At 34.7% G+C, this 17,103-nt stretch overlaps 1 protein-coding gene across 10 annotated transcripts in view; it reads left to right on the top strand.

Moving 5' to 3' along the window:
- LOC139977174 (uncharacterized) overlaps positions 1–14,437 on the top strand; it is a 43,970-nt gene extending 29,533 nt beyond the window's left edge. For 2 of the 10 annotated variants that reach the window (XR_011796455.1, XR_011796447.1), the window contains exons 11-22: positions 515–738; positions 1,629–1,754; positions 2,665–2,808; positions 3,779–3,889; positions 4,404–4,515; positions 5,177–5,298; positions 5,923–6,039; positions 8,877–9,114; positions 9,612–9,837; positions 10,180–10,267; positions 11,734–11,898; positions 13,078–14,437. Coding sequence is in view for 1 of the 10 variants with exons in the window: in XM_071986405.1 (XP_071842506.1) it covers positions 515–738; positions 1,629–1,754; positions 2,665–2,808; positions 3,779–3,889; positions 4,404–4,515; positions 5,177–5,298; positions 5,923–6,039; positions 8,877–9,110 (1,190 nt within the window). In the remaining 9 variants the exon portion in view is untranslated. Of the gene's footprint in view, positions 1–514; positions 739–1,628; positions 1,755–2,664; positions 2,809–3,778; positions 3,890–4,403; positions 4,516–5,176; positions 5,299–5,922; positions 6,040–8,876; positions 9,115–9,204; positions 9,333–9,492; positions 9,510–9,611; positions 9,838–10,165; positions 10,268–11,733; positions 11,899–13,077 lie in introns of those variants that run through there. The other 8 variants (XR_011796451.1, XR_011796454.1, XR_011796448.1 and 5 more) reach the window with 8 other exon arrangements.
- Positions 14,438–17,103: the final 2,666 nt, after the last annotated feature.

Here is a 17,103-nt window from a genome sequence, read left to right as displayed (position 1 = left end):
TCTATGTTGCCTTTAGTGTTGTCAACACACAATAGATAATCGACAGTGTGTTTAGGTTTCATACTCTTGATGCATGCAGCAGTCTTCACATGAAGAAATATTTGCTTGTTAATGATTGTACAAATTCCTTTCTTACATCAAAGATATGCAGTACATATTTTAATGTTGATAGCTAATACAGTTGTCATCATTCGATACATGTTATAAAGTTGACTTTCAGAAATAATAGGATTATAACATTTTATCACAATAATACTTATTAGGTAAAGATGTTAATGTAACCATCCTAATGAAACCTATCCATGTCTTGCATAGCATGAATTTCTGCCCTCAGCAGATTCTTTTGTGCAATTTTAACTCACTACAAGTACCACTGGGTTGCAAGCAAAATAATTCTTGGAAGTACTTTATGAACTTCTGCATTATCTGTAAAGTTTTTACTTGAAAAGAAAGGAAAATTAAGGAATGACAGTATCAACTTTTTAGGCCACTGCTATATTTTGTTTTGATACAGGTTCTAAGCCAATGTGGAGGCCAAAACCTAATGTTTTGTATCAGCTGAATGACACAAACTGTGTAATCTGGATTAAAAGCTTTTCCTGGGAGACATATGAGATTGATGGCAAAATTGTTGAATTTAAACAGATCCAAGTCTATGCTGCTCATAACCAGAACCCACTTTCTAAAATAATACCCATACATGTTGGCTTCTACCCTAAACTGCCAGGTGAAAGACCGGTGAGTCAAAGTAAATGATTATCATTATTGCAATAAATTATTAGCTACATCTGTTTGTAATGTATTAAGTGTTTATTATTGTAATTAAGCAGTGATACAATAAGCTTCTAACACATGGTTCTAGTTATTTGCGATGTTATTGATGTGGAGGGGGGGGGGGGGGGTTGAGCTCTTTTGATCACCTGAAGAGAAACATCTTTAATGGTGAAATCAGCCACAGTATGTGCAGGCACAAACATCACAATATTAGGGAATTTCCTCCAGGTAGAGAACAAGATTTCACATTTCTTACAAGATTTTGGATTTCACTTCATAATGATCATAATAATGATAATGAAGTTCCATGATCAAGTGCTTACTAACTGTATGCATAATCTTGTGAAGTTGTTTGAAAGTAAAATATATATAAAGCAAATGTATCCATACAGGATCTGGGTAATAATTGCAGTGATAATCAATATGGAAATAGACATGTGTGTTTGACTACAAAAGTATGCGTACCAGTCATTAGTTCGAGAAGTGAGTACATTGAGGATTAGGAGTTTGGCTAAATGTACTAATATACGAACACAAATTCCGGGAATACAGGTCTGTTACATAATGCTAATGTTAAACATCTGGCTTGTTGTCAAACATACATTCATACGAAATGCCTCTGCTCTATTTGCTTACCTATACAGATAGGCCTGAGGGTATATGGGCTAATCTGCTTTCATCTCATAACATAGAAAAACTTGTTAAACAGCATCAATGTCATAATAATATCAAGTAGAGATGACATTTAATAGAGATTGAATCACAAGTACTAGGTCTAAGCATGTTGATTTCACACACATGCATACATATATTATATCTGTTTGTTTTATGAATTCCGTTTGTTTTCCATCAAGAATAATTTGCGAATTTTGGAAGAAATTCCGTTCCTATTCTGTAAAGAGGGAAACTTGCCTTTGAAGATACTATTTAAGGAGGTAAAGCCAATGTCCTGGAAATATACAGGAGGGGAAGAAGTAAAGGTAATGATCTTTGATTTCTTTTATGTTGACCAATTAACAAATGTTATAATTCATGTGTGCATTGGAATGACTGCATTCTTAACCAACCAGTCTGAGTTACTTAAATCATGTATCATGCTACATTTATCATGCTATGCCATTCTTAACTCTGGATTTGGAATTCTGTAACATGTTTTAATATCCAAAGAGAAATATGATGTTGGGGTTCATGAGTTGCATTGTTTTAAGCTCATTTGGCAAGGCCATACAATGGAGCTAATGCCATAGTAAGGTGCATCTATCTGTCTGTCAAAACTTTGAAAGGTTGTTGCTTTCAGGCCATTTGCACAAACCTGATGAATATGTCCAAGTTTTTGCCCATTTCAGGGGCTCCAAAACCTAACACCTAAATAATAGTAGGTCTAAGGTCATTTTGGGTTACGGCAGGTCCGAAGATAAAAACCTTTAAAATGCTCCCCTCCTAGGGTGGTATTCTGATCGTTTAAGTTTGAAGTCTATGGAGTGGTGGGTTGATGAATGGGCACAAAATTGTTACAAGGATGTATGTATGTATGTATGAATGTATGTATATTAGATCCTCCTGCAAGGATAAGAGGATAAGAGGTCAATGGATATTTCAGGAAGTAATTACAGAAAAGTGAAATATTTTTCAAATGAATCTTTTTTGTTTGGCATGGATATCATGACGCCAAGCTGCATTAATCAATAATGTAAGGTCAAAGGTCATGAGAAGCTATTAGCAACCAAAGGAAGCATTCTTCAAACCTGCATATCTCCTAGATGCTTGTTCATACTTTCAGCAACCTTGACTTAATAAGTCATTTTCCCCAGACTAGCTACATCGCTTCATATTTTACATACTCAGATTAAGGCAACCTTCCCTTATCAGATGAATAACAATTATTTTCAGCTGCAGACAATTCCTTATATAAACGTAGCAGTCAACGTAGACTGTCGGTGTTCATTTGTCTTTGAGAAGGTTGGAGAAGAAGATTGCATTTTAGTCTTTGAAGCTACTCAGAAAGTTCCAGTACCTTTGATTGTCCAGTTGAAGGTTTGTAAACATTTATACATTCATCTTGCTGTTAAATTATCACTTGACATCATTTATCAGCTGCTTATGTGAATTCTTTGACTTTTTTTGGTAAAGATGCACATTTACTTACTTATAAAACTATTGAATATGTTCTGCCTCAGTGCATGCATGCACATCAGTGAAGAACAGCAGATATTTGCATTTAGTTAGCCATTATGGCTATTATGTATTGTTCTAACAATTATGCTATGATCTATGCACGCTTGAAGTTAGGTGCTTTAAGTACACATATTGTTATCCCATCCCAACCCATAGTGTTATGGGAATGAGATATTGAACCCAATCAACCATTTTGGTTCCTTGCTGGAAGCAAAGTAAAAGCAAGTAACCACTGGGAGGGGTTTCCCTCTGGTTATATTTTTAAGGAACTCTGTGTGTTGTTATAGATTTAAAGGTCAAGTGAGGTCACCATTTGTCAAAGTATACAAATATTTAAGAATGGTAAATCTGAAAACTTGTATAAGTTTCATAATTTCATGTGGATTCATTCTGGCATCTTTAATTCTTGTTAGCACATTTTCTTTAGAGTTTACAGTGATAATTACTGTTTTATGATGTTGACCTCTGGTGAACTCAAAGGAGTGTTGACCTCTATACAGATTGATAGGATTCAAATTATGGGAAACTTCAGTAATAAAGTTTGCTTGACCTTATGTATCCTTTCAGTTTGGTTAAATTTGGTTGAAAGCTTGGTTGAATTTACTCAAGTACAACAATCAAAGGGTGAAAGGTATTTTGAGGTCAACAGGTGTCAAGGTATGAAAATTTGTGAATTCACCAGTGGTCAAACTTGTAATCTTGTCTGCAGTGTTACATTAAATATTCTCAATTGTGTCAAGTAATGATCACTTATAAGCCCAATTATGGCTACTTGTTTACTATTCAATATTATAATACTTTGTGTCTTACCTCATTTCAACATATTTAGCTGCAGGACATATCAGCAGCATCCCTCTCAGGCAATCCTGCGCCATCACTGTCCGCAGATGTCCCACACCCAAAGAAGAGACGCTTTAATGAATCTACAGCTGCAGTGACGGTAAATTTCAGTATATTTGTCATCTCAGCATATCTTCCAAAGTAATGTTATTTTGACTGTAAAACTATGTTAATAGCAAACAGAAAAGCAAACCTGTAAAGGACAGATTACAAGTGACAGTGACAATGTTGGATGTTGGAGTTTAGATCATTTCAGAACATATATCTTATGTTGGAGCTTGAGGAATTGACAACATTGCATACTCTGCACGATGACTTAACAACCTACCAAATTGCCAATTTGGCTCATAGAATGAAGAAAGTAAAGACACACGTTCCATATTGTTGCTTTCTAGCCAAATGTAATACCAAATTGTACCATCTTTACCAATGTAATTCAGTTTGTAATTATTGCTTTAAGTTACACACTCATATTAAGCTCTTGTCTATACTGAATGATTCATAAATAACTTTTTTAAGAGATAAAAAATATACAATTAAGTCATGTCAAAGCGTGAGTGATAAAAACTTATTTGAAGACATTGAAGAAGTCTGATTGTATCTTTGTATTTCAGAGTACTGATTCAATGCCAAGCTTTTCTCAAGAAGTCCCAACTGTTTCCAATGTACAGTGTCAGAATACCATGATACCAGAATATCATCGTAACCCTTCAACGGTGCCACAAGGTAAATGTGGAATGTATACAGAGTGTATCACCTTACAATTGAAAAAATTACTTTATTTTAGTGAAAAATAGAAAATGACATTCATAAATAATTGAAATATTCACAGTATGTACAGTAGCACTAATATGTTGATTAGAATGGTTACTACATTAAAATCGCCATCTTTAGCCAATGAATATTAACTGTTGATCATTTAGAAGACAGATACAGTACATTTGTACATTAAGAGAAGAGCTGCATTGTCAAATTGATGTGTGACATTGAGATTGAACATTCTTTGTGCACAACGATACTCTACATATCACATTTGATTATACTTTTGTCATTGTGCAAATAATTTTAAAAAATGTGGTTACTGTGAGTAGCTGTGGAATGCGTTAAGAGTATAAGAAACTATGTAAAATATAAGAAATGGAGGAATTTCAATGTGCAATTGATCATATCCACTTGACCAACACTTACACTCAAAGACAGTTCGGCTATTAGAAACTACCATGTGACAACCAATTGTCTGAAGCATATTCTTTAATAAGAGTTCGTACAAGTTTAGCTACCAGTGTTTCCACAACCAGGTAGTTTCCAACCTCAGGCCAGGAGATATCTGTGGAGAAAGAACAAACATGGCTAAATATGCAGTATATCTAATTGCTTACATTTACAGTAGGAGAAACTAGAAGTGACAATCAACTTGTAGCTGCACCAACTTGGCTTACAGAGCAAATAGCTCAAAGCATGCCAATCCACACACTTCCTATGGAAATAGAGGCAACATGTGGAAGCAAGGTAATAACTTTTACATATTACACTAACATATTAACTTGAAAGACTTCTGAGCTTGGTTTACTACTGTTCATAGCTAATAGTAATGAGTCGTATGATTGTTTGTAACTCTTAACTAGATCATGTTCGTGTTGTGTCCATTGTTTGTACACAACTATCATTGATGTTAGGATGTAGAGAAAAGTTCAAAATTGTTTGGTGTTAAGAGGTTTAAGAACAAATTTTGATGTGTGTAGATCAAAAGTTAAAAATTGTTGAAAGACTTCTGAGCATGGTTTACTACTGTTCATAGCTAATAGTAATGAGTCGTATGATTGTTTGTAACTCTTAACTAGATCATGTTCGTGTTTTGTCCATTGTTTGTACACAATCATCATTGATGTTAGGATGTAGACAAAAGTTCAAAATTCTTAAATGTATTAAGAGGTTTAAGAACAAATGGTAATCTAGTATAACACACTGGTTATACAAATAAATATGTTTTGTCATTCCCTTCCTTTAGTTCATACTATTATGTCCATTGTTTATTGTTTGTAAAACGACTATTGATGTGTGGAGGTGGATCAAAAGTTAAAAATTGTTGTTTTTGAAGTTTTGTATAACTTGTATTATTAATTCTGATCGCAGAAAGTACTGGCTACATCTCTCTCGGGGAGTTCTCAAGCATTACAGCCAAGAGATGTGAGACTTTCCCAACAGACAAGAGTTGATGCATCTTCACCAGTTGAAGATGCCACTTTGTGGGTAAAGTGTTAACAGTTAATAAATTATTTTTTCTTTTTGAGAAAAGCTTTGCAGATCCATCATTTAGTATCATGTTGTAGTACACAAGATACTCAGAAGGAGTCTGGATATAAACGAACTTCGTCAAGCTTCAATGGATATAAATAAACAATAGAAATACATGATGTGAAATTTGTCATTTTGTAATCAATACATTAAGTGCTTTGTCATACAATCTTTAAACATGGGGCCTAATAGAGAACTTGTATGGGTACACAAAACTATGCTAGAACAAGGCTGACTATGATCACATAACTATGCTAGAACAGGGCTGAGTATGAGAACACATAACTATGCTAGAACAGGGCTGAGTATGAGAACACATTACTATGCTAGAACAGGACTGAGTATGAGAACACATAACTCTGCTAGAACCGTGCTGATTATGAGAACACATAACTATGCTAGAACAGGACTGAGTATGAGTACACATAACTCTGCTAGAACAGGGCTGAGTATGAGTACAAATAACTATGCTAGAACAGGGCTGAGTATGAGAACACGTAACTATACTAGAACAGGGCTGAGTATGAGAACACGTAACTATGCTAGAACAGGGCTGAGTATGAGTACACATAACTATGCTAGAACAGGGCTGAGTATGAGAACACATAACTATGCTAGAACAGGGCTGAGTATGAGTACACATAACTATGCTAGAACAGGGCTGAGTATGAGAACACATAACTATGCTAGAACAGGGCTGAGTATGAGAACACATAACTATGCTAGAACAGGGCTGAGTATGAGAACACGTAACTATGCTAGAACAGGGCTGAGTATGAGTACACATAACTATGCTAGAACAGGGCTGAGTATGAGAACACATAACTATGCTAGAACAGGGCTGAATATGAGTACACATAACCATGCTAGAACAGGACTGTCACATGCAACCATGCTGCACGGTTTCATGATGGCTTGGTGCTATGCTCTGTTAAAACTCATAATAAACTGCATTCACTATTGAAATCATTTGGTCTAGTAAATGGAACTAACTGTAACTATTAAATCAGTTATAGAACAGCATCAGTATACTATAGAAGATGGCGAGCAGTTTAGTAGAAATAAATCATGATGTAACATATACAAGGAAACCATGGAATTTGAACGTCAAAGTAGGTATGCTGTAAGGGCAAGTATGGACGAACTGTAAATCACTAATTTGTGCTATATGCTCTTAAACGACTGTTTGCCAAGACAACAGAATCCTGTGTCAAGACAATGGTTGAAGCTGTGAAAAGTTGTGCTTAGTACTTAATTTATTGTATGTAATCTCCAAAAGTTGACTTATGAACCAACATTGTGCCGGCTGTATCCTTCTTGTGTACAAGTTGCTAACATGTGTGTCAGCTGTGAACATTTCAAATTGTTGGCAATTTTCAAGGTGCACAGCCAGCATTTAATTGACGCACTCTAATTTGTTAAGCTCTTTCATAAATCATGGCATGGATTCATGAGGGCTTGTTCGTATGCTGTCAAATATCTTTATAGGTTACTGCACTCACTATTGTAACATTTCAGTCTCATTAATCTAACTGCAGCAAGAACATACCTCATTAAAATCAGTTATCATAAAACAGCATCAGTACCAGATGGCAAGCATTTTAGTAGAAATAAATCATGATGTAATATATACAAGCAAACCATGGAACTTGAATGTCAAAGTAGGTATGCCTTAAGGGCCAGTATGGACAAAGCACCAATTTGTGTTATATGTTCTAAAGAAGACTTTTTTCGGACAACAGAATCTTGAATATGTAAATTATTACCCTGAGAATTTCTGTTCTGACTTCTAGATCAATGTTTTCTAGGGGTTGTTTGACAGTTAGACTTTCATCACCAGTCCTCTTCTGTGACTGAGATAGTCCTGCATCAACTAATTTATCAGAACCGCTAGCTGCAGAATCTTTCCCTTCATCCTAACATCAGAAAACAAGAAAAACATCAATAAATATGTTAAACATGGACTCAATCAACTTGCTTGTGCAAAAGTTGCAAACAATGTGTGCCAGCTGTAAACATTGCAAATTGTTGGCAAGAGGCGCACGGTCAGCCTTTAATTGGCGGATACTAATTTGTTAAAGCTCGCTCATAAAACATGGCACAGTTTCTTAAGGGCTTGGTCGTATGCTCTTGAATGTTTTGGGACCAATTAGGCACAACATTTTATCAAGCCCACTTTCTTTGTGAGGGAACAAAATTTTAAAATTGCAAATTGTAATCCTTATGGTCCGTTCCAAATACACGTGATCTAAATGTACTTCAACAGTTGAAAATCGAGAACACACTAACCAACTAGGCCATGGACGCTGCTTGTATGTCCAGAGGTTCGAAACCGGTAAGGAAGGTCGTAAATCCACTGTAGGCATTTGTCACCTGTATCGAACAATACTAGTTCTGTTTTTGGTGACATATTTTGCCTTACTCTAGAGATCAAACATGATGCTAAGCAACTCAAAAATCATTTGTGAATCCTAAAGCCGGATCTCGAAAGAGATACTTTGAACAGACTTTATGTTAATGAAATGGAGGTAAACGACAAAGGCAAATGAATATACATATATATATATATATATATATATGTACACACAATATACAGACGGTGTCAGTTATCATATAATTTGTAAGTGAAAAATAATTGGAACACGTTGGCGGTAACTTTTACTTCACTCTGTAATCAATGCATCAAAAATTATTAAATACTTTAGACAGTGGACCTGATAGAAAACTGATATGCTTTATGTATGTTAAACTCAGATAACACTCAATATACATAAACTCTGATCATATTACAGGATCTCTCGGAGGAAATTCAAAATGAGTGGAAAGCTGTAGGTAGAAAGCTTGGACTAGATGACTCAAAGCTTTATAACCTTGAGAGAGATTATACCAACCAGGGACACAAGGAAACTGTTTATCAGATTTTATTGACTTGGAAAAAGAGAATTGGAAGTCAAGCCACATACAGAGTACTGGGAGAGGCTTTAAAAGCAGCTGGCCGCACAGACCTGCAAGAGAAGCTGTATTAGCAAGGTAAGTATTTCAATTAATAATATAAATACCTCAAAGGAACTTAGAAATTACTTACATAACTGTTTCATACATTATAACTTTCTGTTACAGATACAACATATACAGTAAATTTGATTTCCTTCTGCAAAATTAAACAGCAAATAAACTGTTGAGAAACTCAACTTCACAACTTTCCATTAAATGAAGTGGACAGATGGAATCAAATTTCAGTGTTCCAGGTAATCTTATCATACATCTGTTCACTGTAAACTTACAAAGCTGCCGCCTATGTAAGACACCTATTATCATCCTGAACAACAAAAATAAGACTCATTGTTGTGACTATCTTGTATTTTTCATCTCTATGTAGGATATACTTTTTTTTTGTTTAAATTTCAGTGCCGAAAAGCTTTCTTTATTGGTGTTTATGGGTGTTAAGAAGTTTTTGGGCCATTTGCATATAGAACCTATTTGAACATCAAATTTCATTTTACTAAACTCTTTTTCTTCCTTTTTAGCCACTATCCAAAATGATAACTGATGATTGTTCAGATCCAGGCAAGTGCTTTGCCAACTGACAGAGGTATACATCTCCAGCCAAACTGTTCTGTTTGTCAGAAGGTTCTCCAGTTTTCCTCTTTTCTTGGAGGAACGAATGTGAAAGTGACTTTCAGTGAGGCAACTTGTAGTGTTCTTGACAACACATTGACAGATTCTTGTGGAATGGAAATATGTTATGTAGAAGTAAGTATATTTTAAACATTGTAACTGTAATAACTGAAATCTGAAGCTGTATGTGAGCTGATCATTGCTCCATTCAATTGATATGAACATAAAAATTATATTTGAATGAACTATATTAAGAAACAAGCAAAACTCAGAATTGTCTTAAAGCAATTAAATCAGTTTATAGTTGCAGATTTTTTTTATTCCTACTTGGATTTTTGTTAATTTCAGCTTTTAAACTAATATTAATAACATACATCAATTTAGAATATGAGACTTGCATTTATAATCAACTACCATCTTAGCCAACGCTATGAGTGCTGCTTACCAGTTCTAATATTAACAGATATCATTTCATAGTTGACAGTATGACCGAATCAGAGATCCAAAGAACGATACCGTGATGGAGAACAGATGTCAGTAATACTGTACATCAGCATCTCGTATGGTATGTTATCTATTCATAGACTTGTCAGATATCCAGAACTATTATATTTCCCTAATTTACTTGAGTGAATTCCTTGCATGATATAATGAATGTGGTAATGTAACTTTGGTTACATATGTAAACAGCTGTCATAATATCTGTAGTACTATTTATTGCACTTCATGAAACATTGTGCAGTAATTGAGTCACTAGTAATATCCGAGACCAAAAATCTAAAAAAGAAGTATCATATGAAATGTATGTTTTATGTATGTTTTACAGATACTGTTTTTGGCTCCTTGCTGAAATCAAGAACCTTTGTAGTCAGGTCGGCCTGTGTGTGTTTACATGCGTGAGTGTGTATGTGTGTGACACTTAAGTTTGTATGCATGATAACTTCACTAGGGAATGATTGATGAATGCCTTACTTGATGGGTGAGTGGTCCACAGTGCTCATATCATGAATATTAATGAGGTCATAGGATGAAATGGCAAAATATTCAAATTGTAATAACTTGACAATCATTAGTCACAGTTTCTTCAAACATGAGTATGTTATTGGTAGGTTGCCTACAAATGGCAATGTGGGTTCCAATATGATAACTGTATTTTTGAGGAAGTGTGGCTTTACAATATTACGGTTACAAGTGTGTATGATTAATAACTTCACAAGGCAATTATTGACCATTACAATTTTTAGTGAATAGGTGAACCTAATTGTTTTTTGTGCTCATGACATGACTAATGATGAGTATCGGATGAGGGATTATTTATCAAATTGCAGTTCCTTATGTAGAAATCATATGTTTGATCTTCAAAATTGGTTCAGTGATATTTGTAGATGGCAGACACATGCTGATGTGTGCTAATACAATGCATGGTTCATTCATATTTATAAAGAGCCCTGGCTAGCATTATTTTGGTAACAACAATTTGTACACATAACTTCAGGAGATGCTTCATTATTACATACTTGGAGTGTTCCCTGTTAATCAATGAGCAGCAGCAAGGAACCATGGAATGTTTTCATTCTGGTTCTATATATGCACTCAACCAAGTAAATGAAGCCTGCTGTGTTTTTATTTATATTTCTCTAATTCCCAACATGTATATTGACACCCCCCCCCACACCTAGTGACTCGTTACTGAGAATGATACAGTAGCTCATTAAGACACTGAACTGGTACCAATCAATTTCTGTACTAAGAAAATAAGACAACATGACAGAAATGCAATACATAGAACTAAAAGGAACTATGAAAGCAATATTTCAAGTTAATATACTCTAGTTGATATACGAATTTTCTGCATCTTTAGATTTATACAACATTCTTGTAGCTCTTTGTATAGCCAGAATTTGACATTTGGAAGGTATTTTTGTGTAAATACAGGCTGCTTACAGCTGAGTTTATGACGATGAAATTGAAATTTAGCTAGAATCTTCCTCTTTTTCTTGTTATACAATATTTAACTCCCTTTTTCTACAGAGGAAAAATATCGTTTCTATCTAAAAATGGAGACATTCAGAAAATATATCACATTTCAAAAGATAAATCTCTAAGAAGATTTTAACAAGGAGAGCTTTTGAAGAATATTTTACATCGCAGTGGTACCGCCACTCCAGGGAAGAATCAAGGGTTCAGCCAGTCAAAGTAGGTTACAATCAGTCAAGTGAATTAATCAGCCATATCTTGATTGAGAGACAAGAAATAGAAATGATTTTTCGCAATTAACCAATTATGAAACAGTGGAGCATTTTTTTAATTTTCATATAGGTTTTACATTGTTCGTGACCTCAATATCCATTTAAAATGTGGGAATAAGTTTATAATTTTGTTTCTCTTGGACTTATTTTGCAACCTTTTTTTATTTACTCTGTATTAAGTTAGCAGTCTGGATTTGATTGGTGTTTTGATACCAGTTAGTATATCTGAAATCAATCTCAAGTCAGATAGTCAGAAATAGCAAGTAAACAGTAAAAATTGATTGATTGGGTGTGTAGGAATGTGATCCAGGTTGACCTTCTGGTAGGTTAAACGTTTGTGGAAAAGTGATATCATTATGGAAATATAGATAAACTGGAATAAGGGTAGGCAAAACAGATAGTAACTTTTGTTTGACAGATAAATAAGCACAATCTGGAAAAGTAAACAGGAGACTATGGCGTTAAAAGCTTATGCAGATTGGCTATCCCAGACCTGGCACCACCCTCCACAGGGAACAGCCATCTAAACTAGAGCCCACCTAGTGACTGTCGTCTCTATAGATGGGTATTGAGCATCTTCTCTATATCAGACAGTCTACAATGACAAAATCAGTATATCATTACAAAGTTAAGAATCAGGATATAGAAACAGAATTGGTAATCTACCTGACATTTAGGTCATTTGCTGAAATAACATTCTTTTTCCAGGGCAGTTCGATAAATAAGTTGGAAATCCATCATTGGAATGATGGTTTCATACTTTCTTTTCTTTGTTTCATTATTAATAAAAATAGTGGAAATGGTTTAATATAATTGAAATTGGCTGCAATAACTGTACTCAATAACCAACTTCAGATAAAAAGGATCGTTTTCTCTGCAGTGAAGCTCTGATGATGGACCAACTGTGATCATCCTTATTATAAATGTGTAGTTTAATTTTACAAATTGAATGTGTTATCTTAGCGTATCTTAATAAATGTTGTACAATGTACTAGATGTATAATTCGACATAGAAGTGAATAATCACTAAATGGAAACTTGAACCAAACTGACAAAAGACTGTGAAATTAATCGATTTGAAATGAATGATTTTTGTTATAAACTGTTTTTTTTTTTCCATATACAGCTTTTAATTCGATACAATCAGGAGAGCAACATGTCAACTTGGAGTCCAGTCCATCCAACAGACCTATAATATCTAAAGTTTTGCTCCAAGGATGCTCGTTAAGGGATTAAGAATGTTACACATCAGAATTGTTAGTCATGAACTCTGTGATCTATCACAGTACTGAAAATTAACATAATACCCAAATCTGTTGTAACTTTGAGGTCAATAGATAAAGTGTGTGTGTGAACAATTGACTTAAAGCTATCTCTATACAAGATTTGAAGGGGATCAAAATATTGTAGTAAAGATACAGACTTTGAATCTAAAGGAAAGGACTTCATGTGGCAATCTTGTCACCAATTAATTTATGCCTGAGATTTAATCCAAGGGACACAATGTACAACCTCTGTGGCAATAGAGTACTGCTATTTTGAAGAACCAGCTTCTGATATTTTGACCGAAAGTTATTGTCAGGAAAACCCATCTACATAAAGCTGCTATCTGAATATGGGATACAGGGATGTTGGTATGAACCCAGGGCAACTCCCCAGGCTCTCATCTGAAGGAGTTATCAGGAAGTTTGACATCAGACCGGTCTAAAGACCTACTCTACCTGCAAGTATGACGAATGCAATGTTTGTTGTAGAAACTGGTAGCAACCACTGACTTCATTAACATCACCGGAAAATCACCAGCATTTGTAGCAAATATATACTGCAGTACTACTGAATGTACAACAAAGTATATGTTACAGTTACAATGACTAAATATGGGAGAAGAAGGAGGAGGAGGAGGACTTTAATACAGTATAATTACCACAATAGCAATCAGTTCAGCAAAGGAGATAATGAAGGCATGTTGGTTATAACGACAAGAAGACTGGGAATTTGGTTGTTGTCATATACACAATGCGATCAACTAGGAGTTTTTTAACACATCATTTTTCCATGATAGAATTGCTCGGTTAATATTTTGTTTACATATATTTTTTATTCAATGTGTCAATTTGCCAGTGTGCCTCTTAAATACTATCAGAGAATTTTCCGATTCCATTGTATGTAGTGTTGTACGTAGCCCACGGTTGTCAGTATCATATAAACAAGTATGTGCAAGTGGTAATAGCAAGTTGGTAATGTGCTGTCCTCCTTTACATAGTAAGTCTGATGGGAGAAAAGAACATTCAGAGTTCATGTTTCTGTTGTGTACTATATAAATGTTATGGTTGATAACATGTTGTAAAGGAAAATTCCGTAGAACTATGAATTATCTAACACTTTACAGAATGCATTTCAAAGAACATTGCAAAGACCATTGATGGTTACAGGATGTGTTTATTATCACTGTGAAGCATATATTAATACATATGGTGTATAACATGGATTGTCCTTACACTGTTTTTATTTGCAAGCACATTATACCCAGTAGACCTACTATTAGTCAATAGCTTCCAGTTACATTCCAATCATCCTATCTTTAGCTAGTGGGAACGTTATGGTGTTAAGAAGCAAGTTCTTTGTTCATACATCTTAGGTTTACATTAATAATGATAGCCTAATTATGTTCATGTTGTAATATTCAGTATAACAAGTCTACAATAATATACCTGTATTTGTTTAAACACACACTTTGTGTCACACAGTAATCAACATGCAAGTGGAAGATATTTTACACCTTTGTGGGTTTCATATTCTTCGTTTTGTCGTAATATGTAATCAAGTATAGTGACGGGCAACTGTGTGCGATATCATGCTTGTAAACACGATGAGACTGCATGGCCCCAAACTTTCCTTGTGGATAATCGTTGTTGATGTCAAGCATTTTGTTAAAAGTGGAGGTAAAAGGTCATTTGGACTCAGCAGAGGCGAAATGTGAAAACTTTGTAAATTGTACATACCATACAATAAGAATACAGCCTTGGATGAATGTCATATTTAGTGTTTATTTGCTCTATAATTAATTAGATGAACTTCTATTGTTATCATTGGATGTCAACTTTCACTTGAGGTCAGCAGAGATCAGAAGCTAAAGATCTTAAAAACACGATATCTCAAGAAGGCAATATTGAATGAATCTCATATTTAGAATGTTGATACTCTTTATTCAAGAAGCTTATTTTCAAAAGTCATTTCAGGTCCGCAGAGGCAAAAATATGAAGAACTTGTAAAGAGGTTATATCAAGAATTGAACTTTAGAAGAATTACATATTTTAATACTAAGCTGCTCCATTATGAGAAAGTGAACAATGTTGTACTTATTGGTGGACGAAGGAAATTTGATTTCATGAAACTGAAAAGATTGTAAAAATGATGTCACGAGCGATGAATCTCGGACATATTTCTTATTTGGTTTGTGGAGGCTCTATTTTACATAAATGAACCCAATCATTTTCCTTTTTAGTTATCTTACTTTTGGTCCTACTGCCTAATTGGTATTAATAAATTGATGTATGTTATTGTGATTTAATGATAGAAATAAACGAGATGAAATGTCACTTGGTTTTATCAAACGGCTAGGTTAATGAAAACACTGTAAAAAATATATCTGCTTTTGCAAACAAAAGATTAATCACATAACCCATATAAGAAACCCTCATCATATGTACTAGTATTATTGTCTGTAGCTTAATTAGCATTGTCAATGAAGCTTATGCCGTAACAATCGTGTCTTTATATATTTCTGTGAACATCGGTTCTAATGTCATTTGCTAGCAATCATATTGCAATCCTGAAGAAGGTTTTCCAAGTTGTTGCCTATGTTAGTGGCCTTATTAATCTGTCAAAAATAAATCGAGGGTCATTTGTGGTCGAGGCAGGTCCAAATATGAACTACTTTACAACATCTTGTCCATGGGTCTTAATCTCTTCCAGGTGGATATTTCTGGCAATGGCTGATTGGAATGGGGCATCAATGTACCATTTCTCTGGAGGCTTGTTCACAGTGAGGGGCAAACCAGGTGTATTAAATATTTCAGTTAGTAGAGGGCACCAAACAAAGTACATCAAATTGGTCGCAAGTTACCTTGAGTTTGATGATATGTAAAACAAAGTTGATTAAGATAATACATGCCATTGGTTCAAAGCTCAACCAGATCTTTGTACTCGAACTCCCATTAACAGTACTCAATACGGTCAAGGAATATCACAGTGTTATATCATAATGATTTACTCTGTCAATCACAATGGTTGGAAATGTTTTTACTGCTGTATGATAAGGTTAAGGGTTATTACAGTGTTTGGTAATATTGTGTATTAATATGGTTGAAGTCAATTTCGATGTGTTACTCAATTGATAACTGCTTGAAGTTTACAACAAAAGCAATACTTTAGATATAGTCTTCCAGTAACAATAGGTTTGTTTGATGGAACTTTGCCTTGTTTCAGTAATGAGTGGGAAAGGGGGTCAAAGGTCATTTCAGTTCAAGGCAGAGTTGTGTTTTTCTTCCAATGGTATGAAATATGGGAGTTACTCGCAAGCTTCAATAATTTGGAAGAGGACATAATTAGGACAAGCAGCGATATGTAAACTTGGCTTATTCCTACACACTCAGCAACATTGAATGTTGTATTTCATGGTGTAGTAGGAGGTGAAAGTCACTTTGCAAAGTCAAATTAACTGCATTGCAACATCGCAGATGTTATAGTAGAAATCAATGATTCCAATGAAACAAAGCACAATCTCGCGTTGTCTTGTAGGCATGCTATCTCTTGTCAGGAACCTTTAGATATCAGAAGATAAAAGATGACGCTAATTACACCGTCAAAACCACTTAACTGCATTTTGTGCATATCTGTTTAATGAGGTTTGCTAAGCTTCTGTCAAGATTTGCCGAGAATTTAATCTAGTATAGCAAATGCTACTTTCTGGTAAAAGTCTTGGTTGTAAGTTATGTAACGTTATAACTTTTATTTGCTCATGTAATCAGGTGAACAAAATGAACAAATGGAATGGAGAGATAGGCCTGTAAAATCATGTGCAGTAGTTGAGAACTACTTGTAAGTAAACCCACCCTATGCCTTTTTATGGAGGTTAAGGGTCCTTCAAGGT

Source organism: Apostichopus japonicus, chromosome 12 (assembly GCF_037975245.1).
Source record: "Apostichopus japonicus isolate 1M-3 chromosome 12, ASM3797524v1, whole genome shotgun sequence".
NCBI lineage: Eukaryota > Metazoa > Echinodermata > Holothuroidea > Aspidochirotida > Stichopodidae > Apostichopus > Apostichopus japonicus.
The sequence above is the reverse complement of the archived record's forward strand: the minus strand, read 5'-3'. Positions and strand labels throughout refer to the sequence as shown.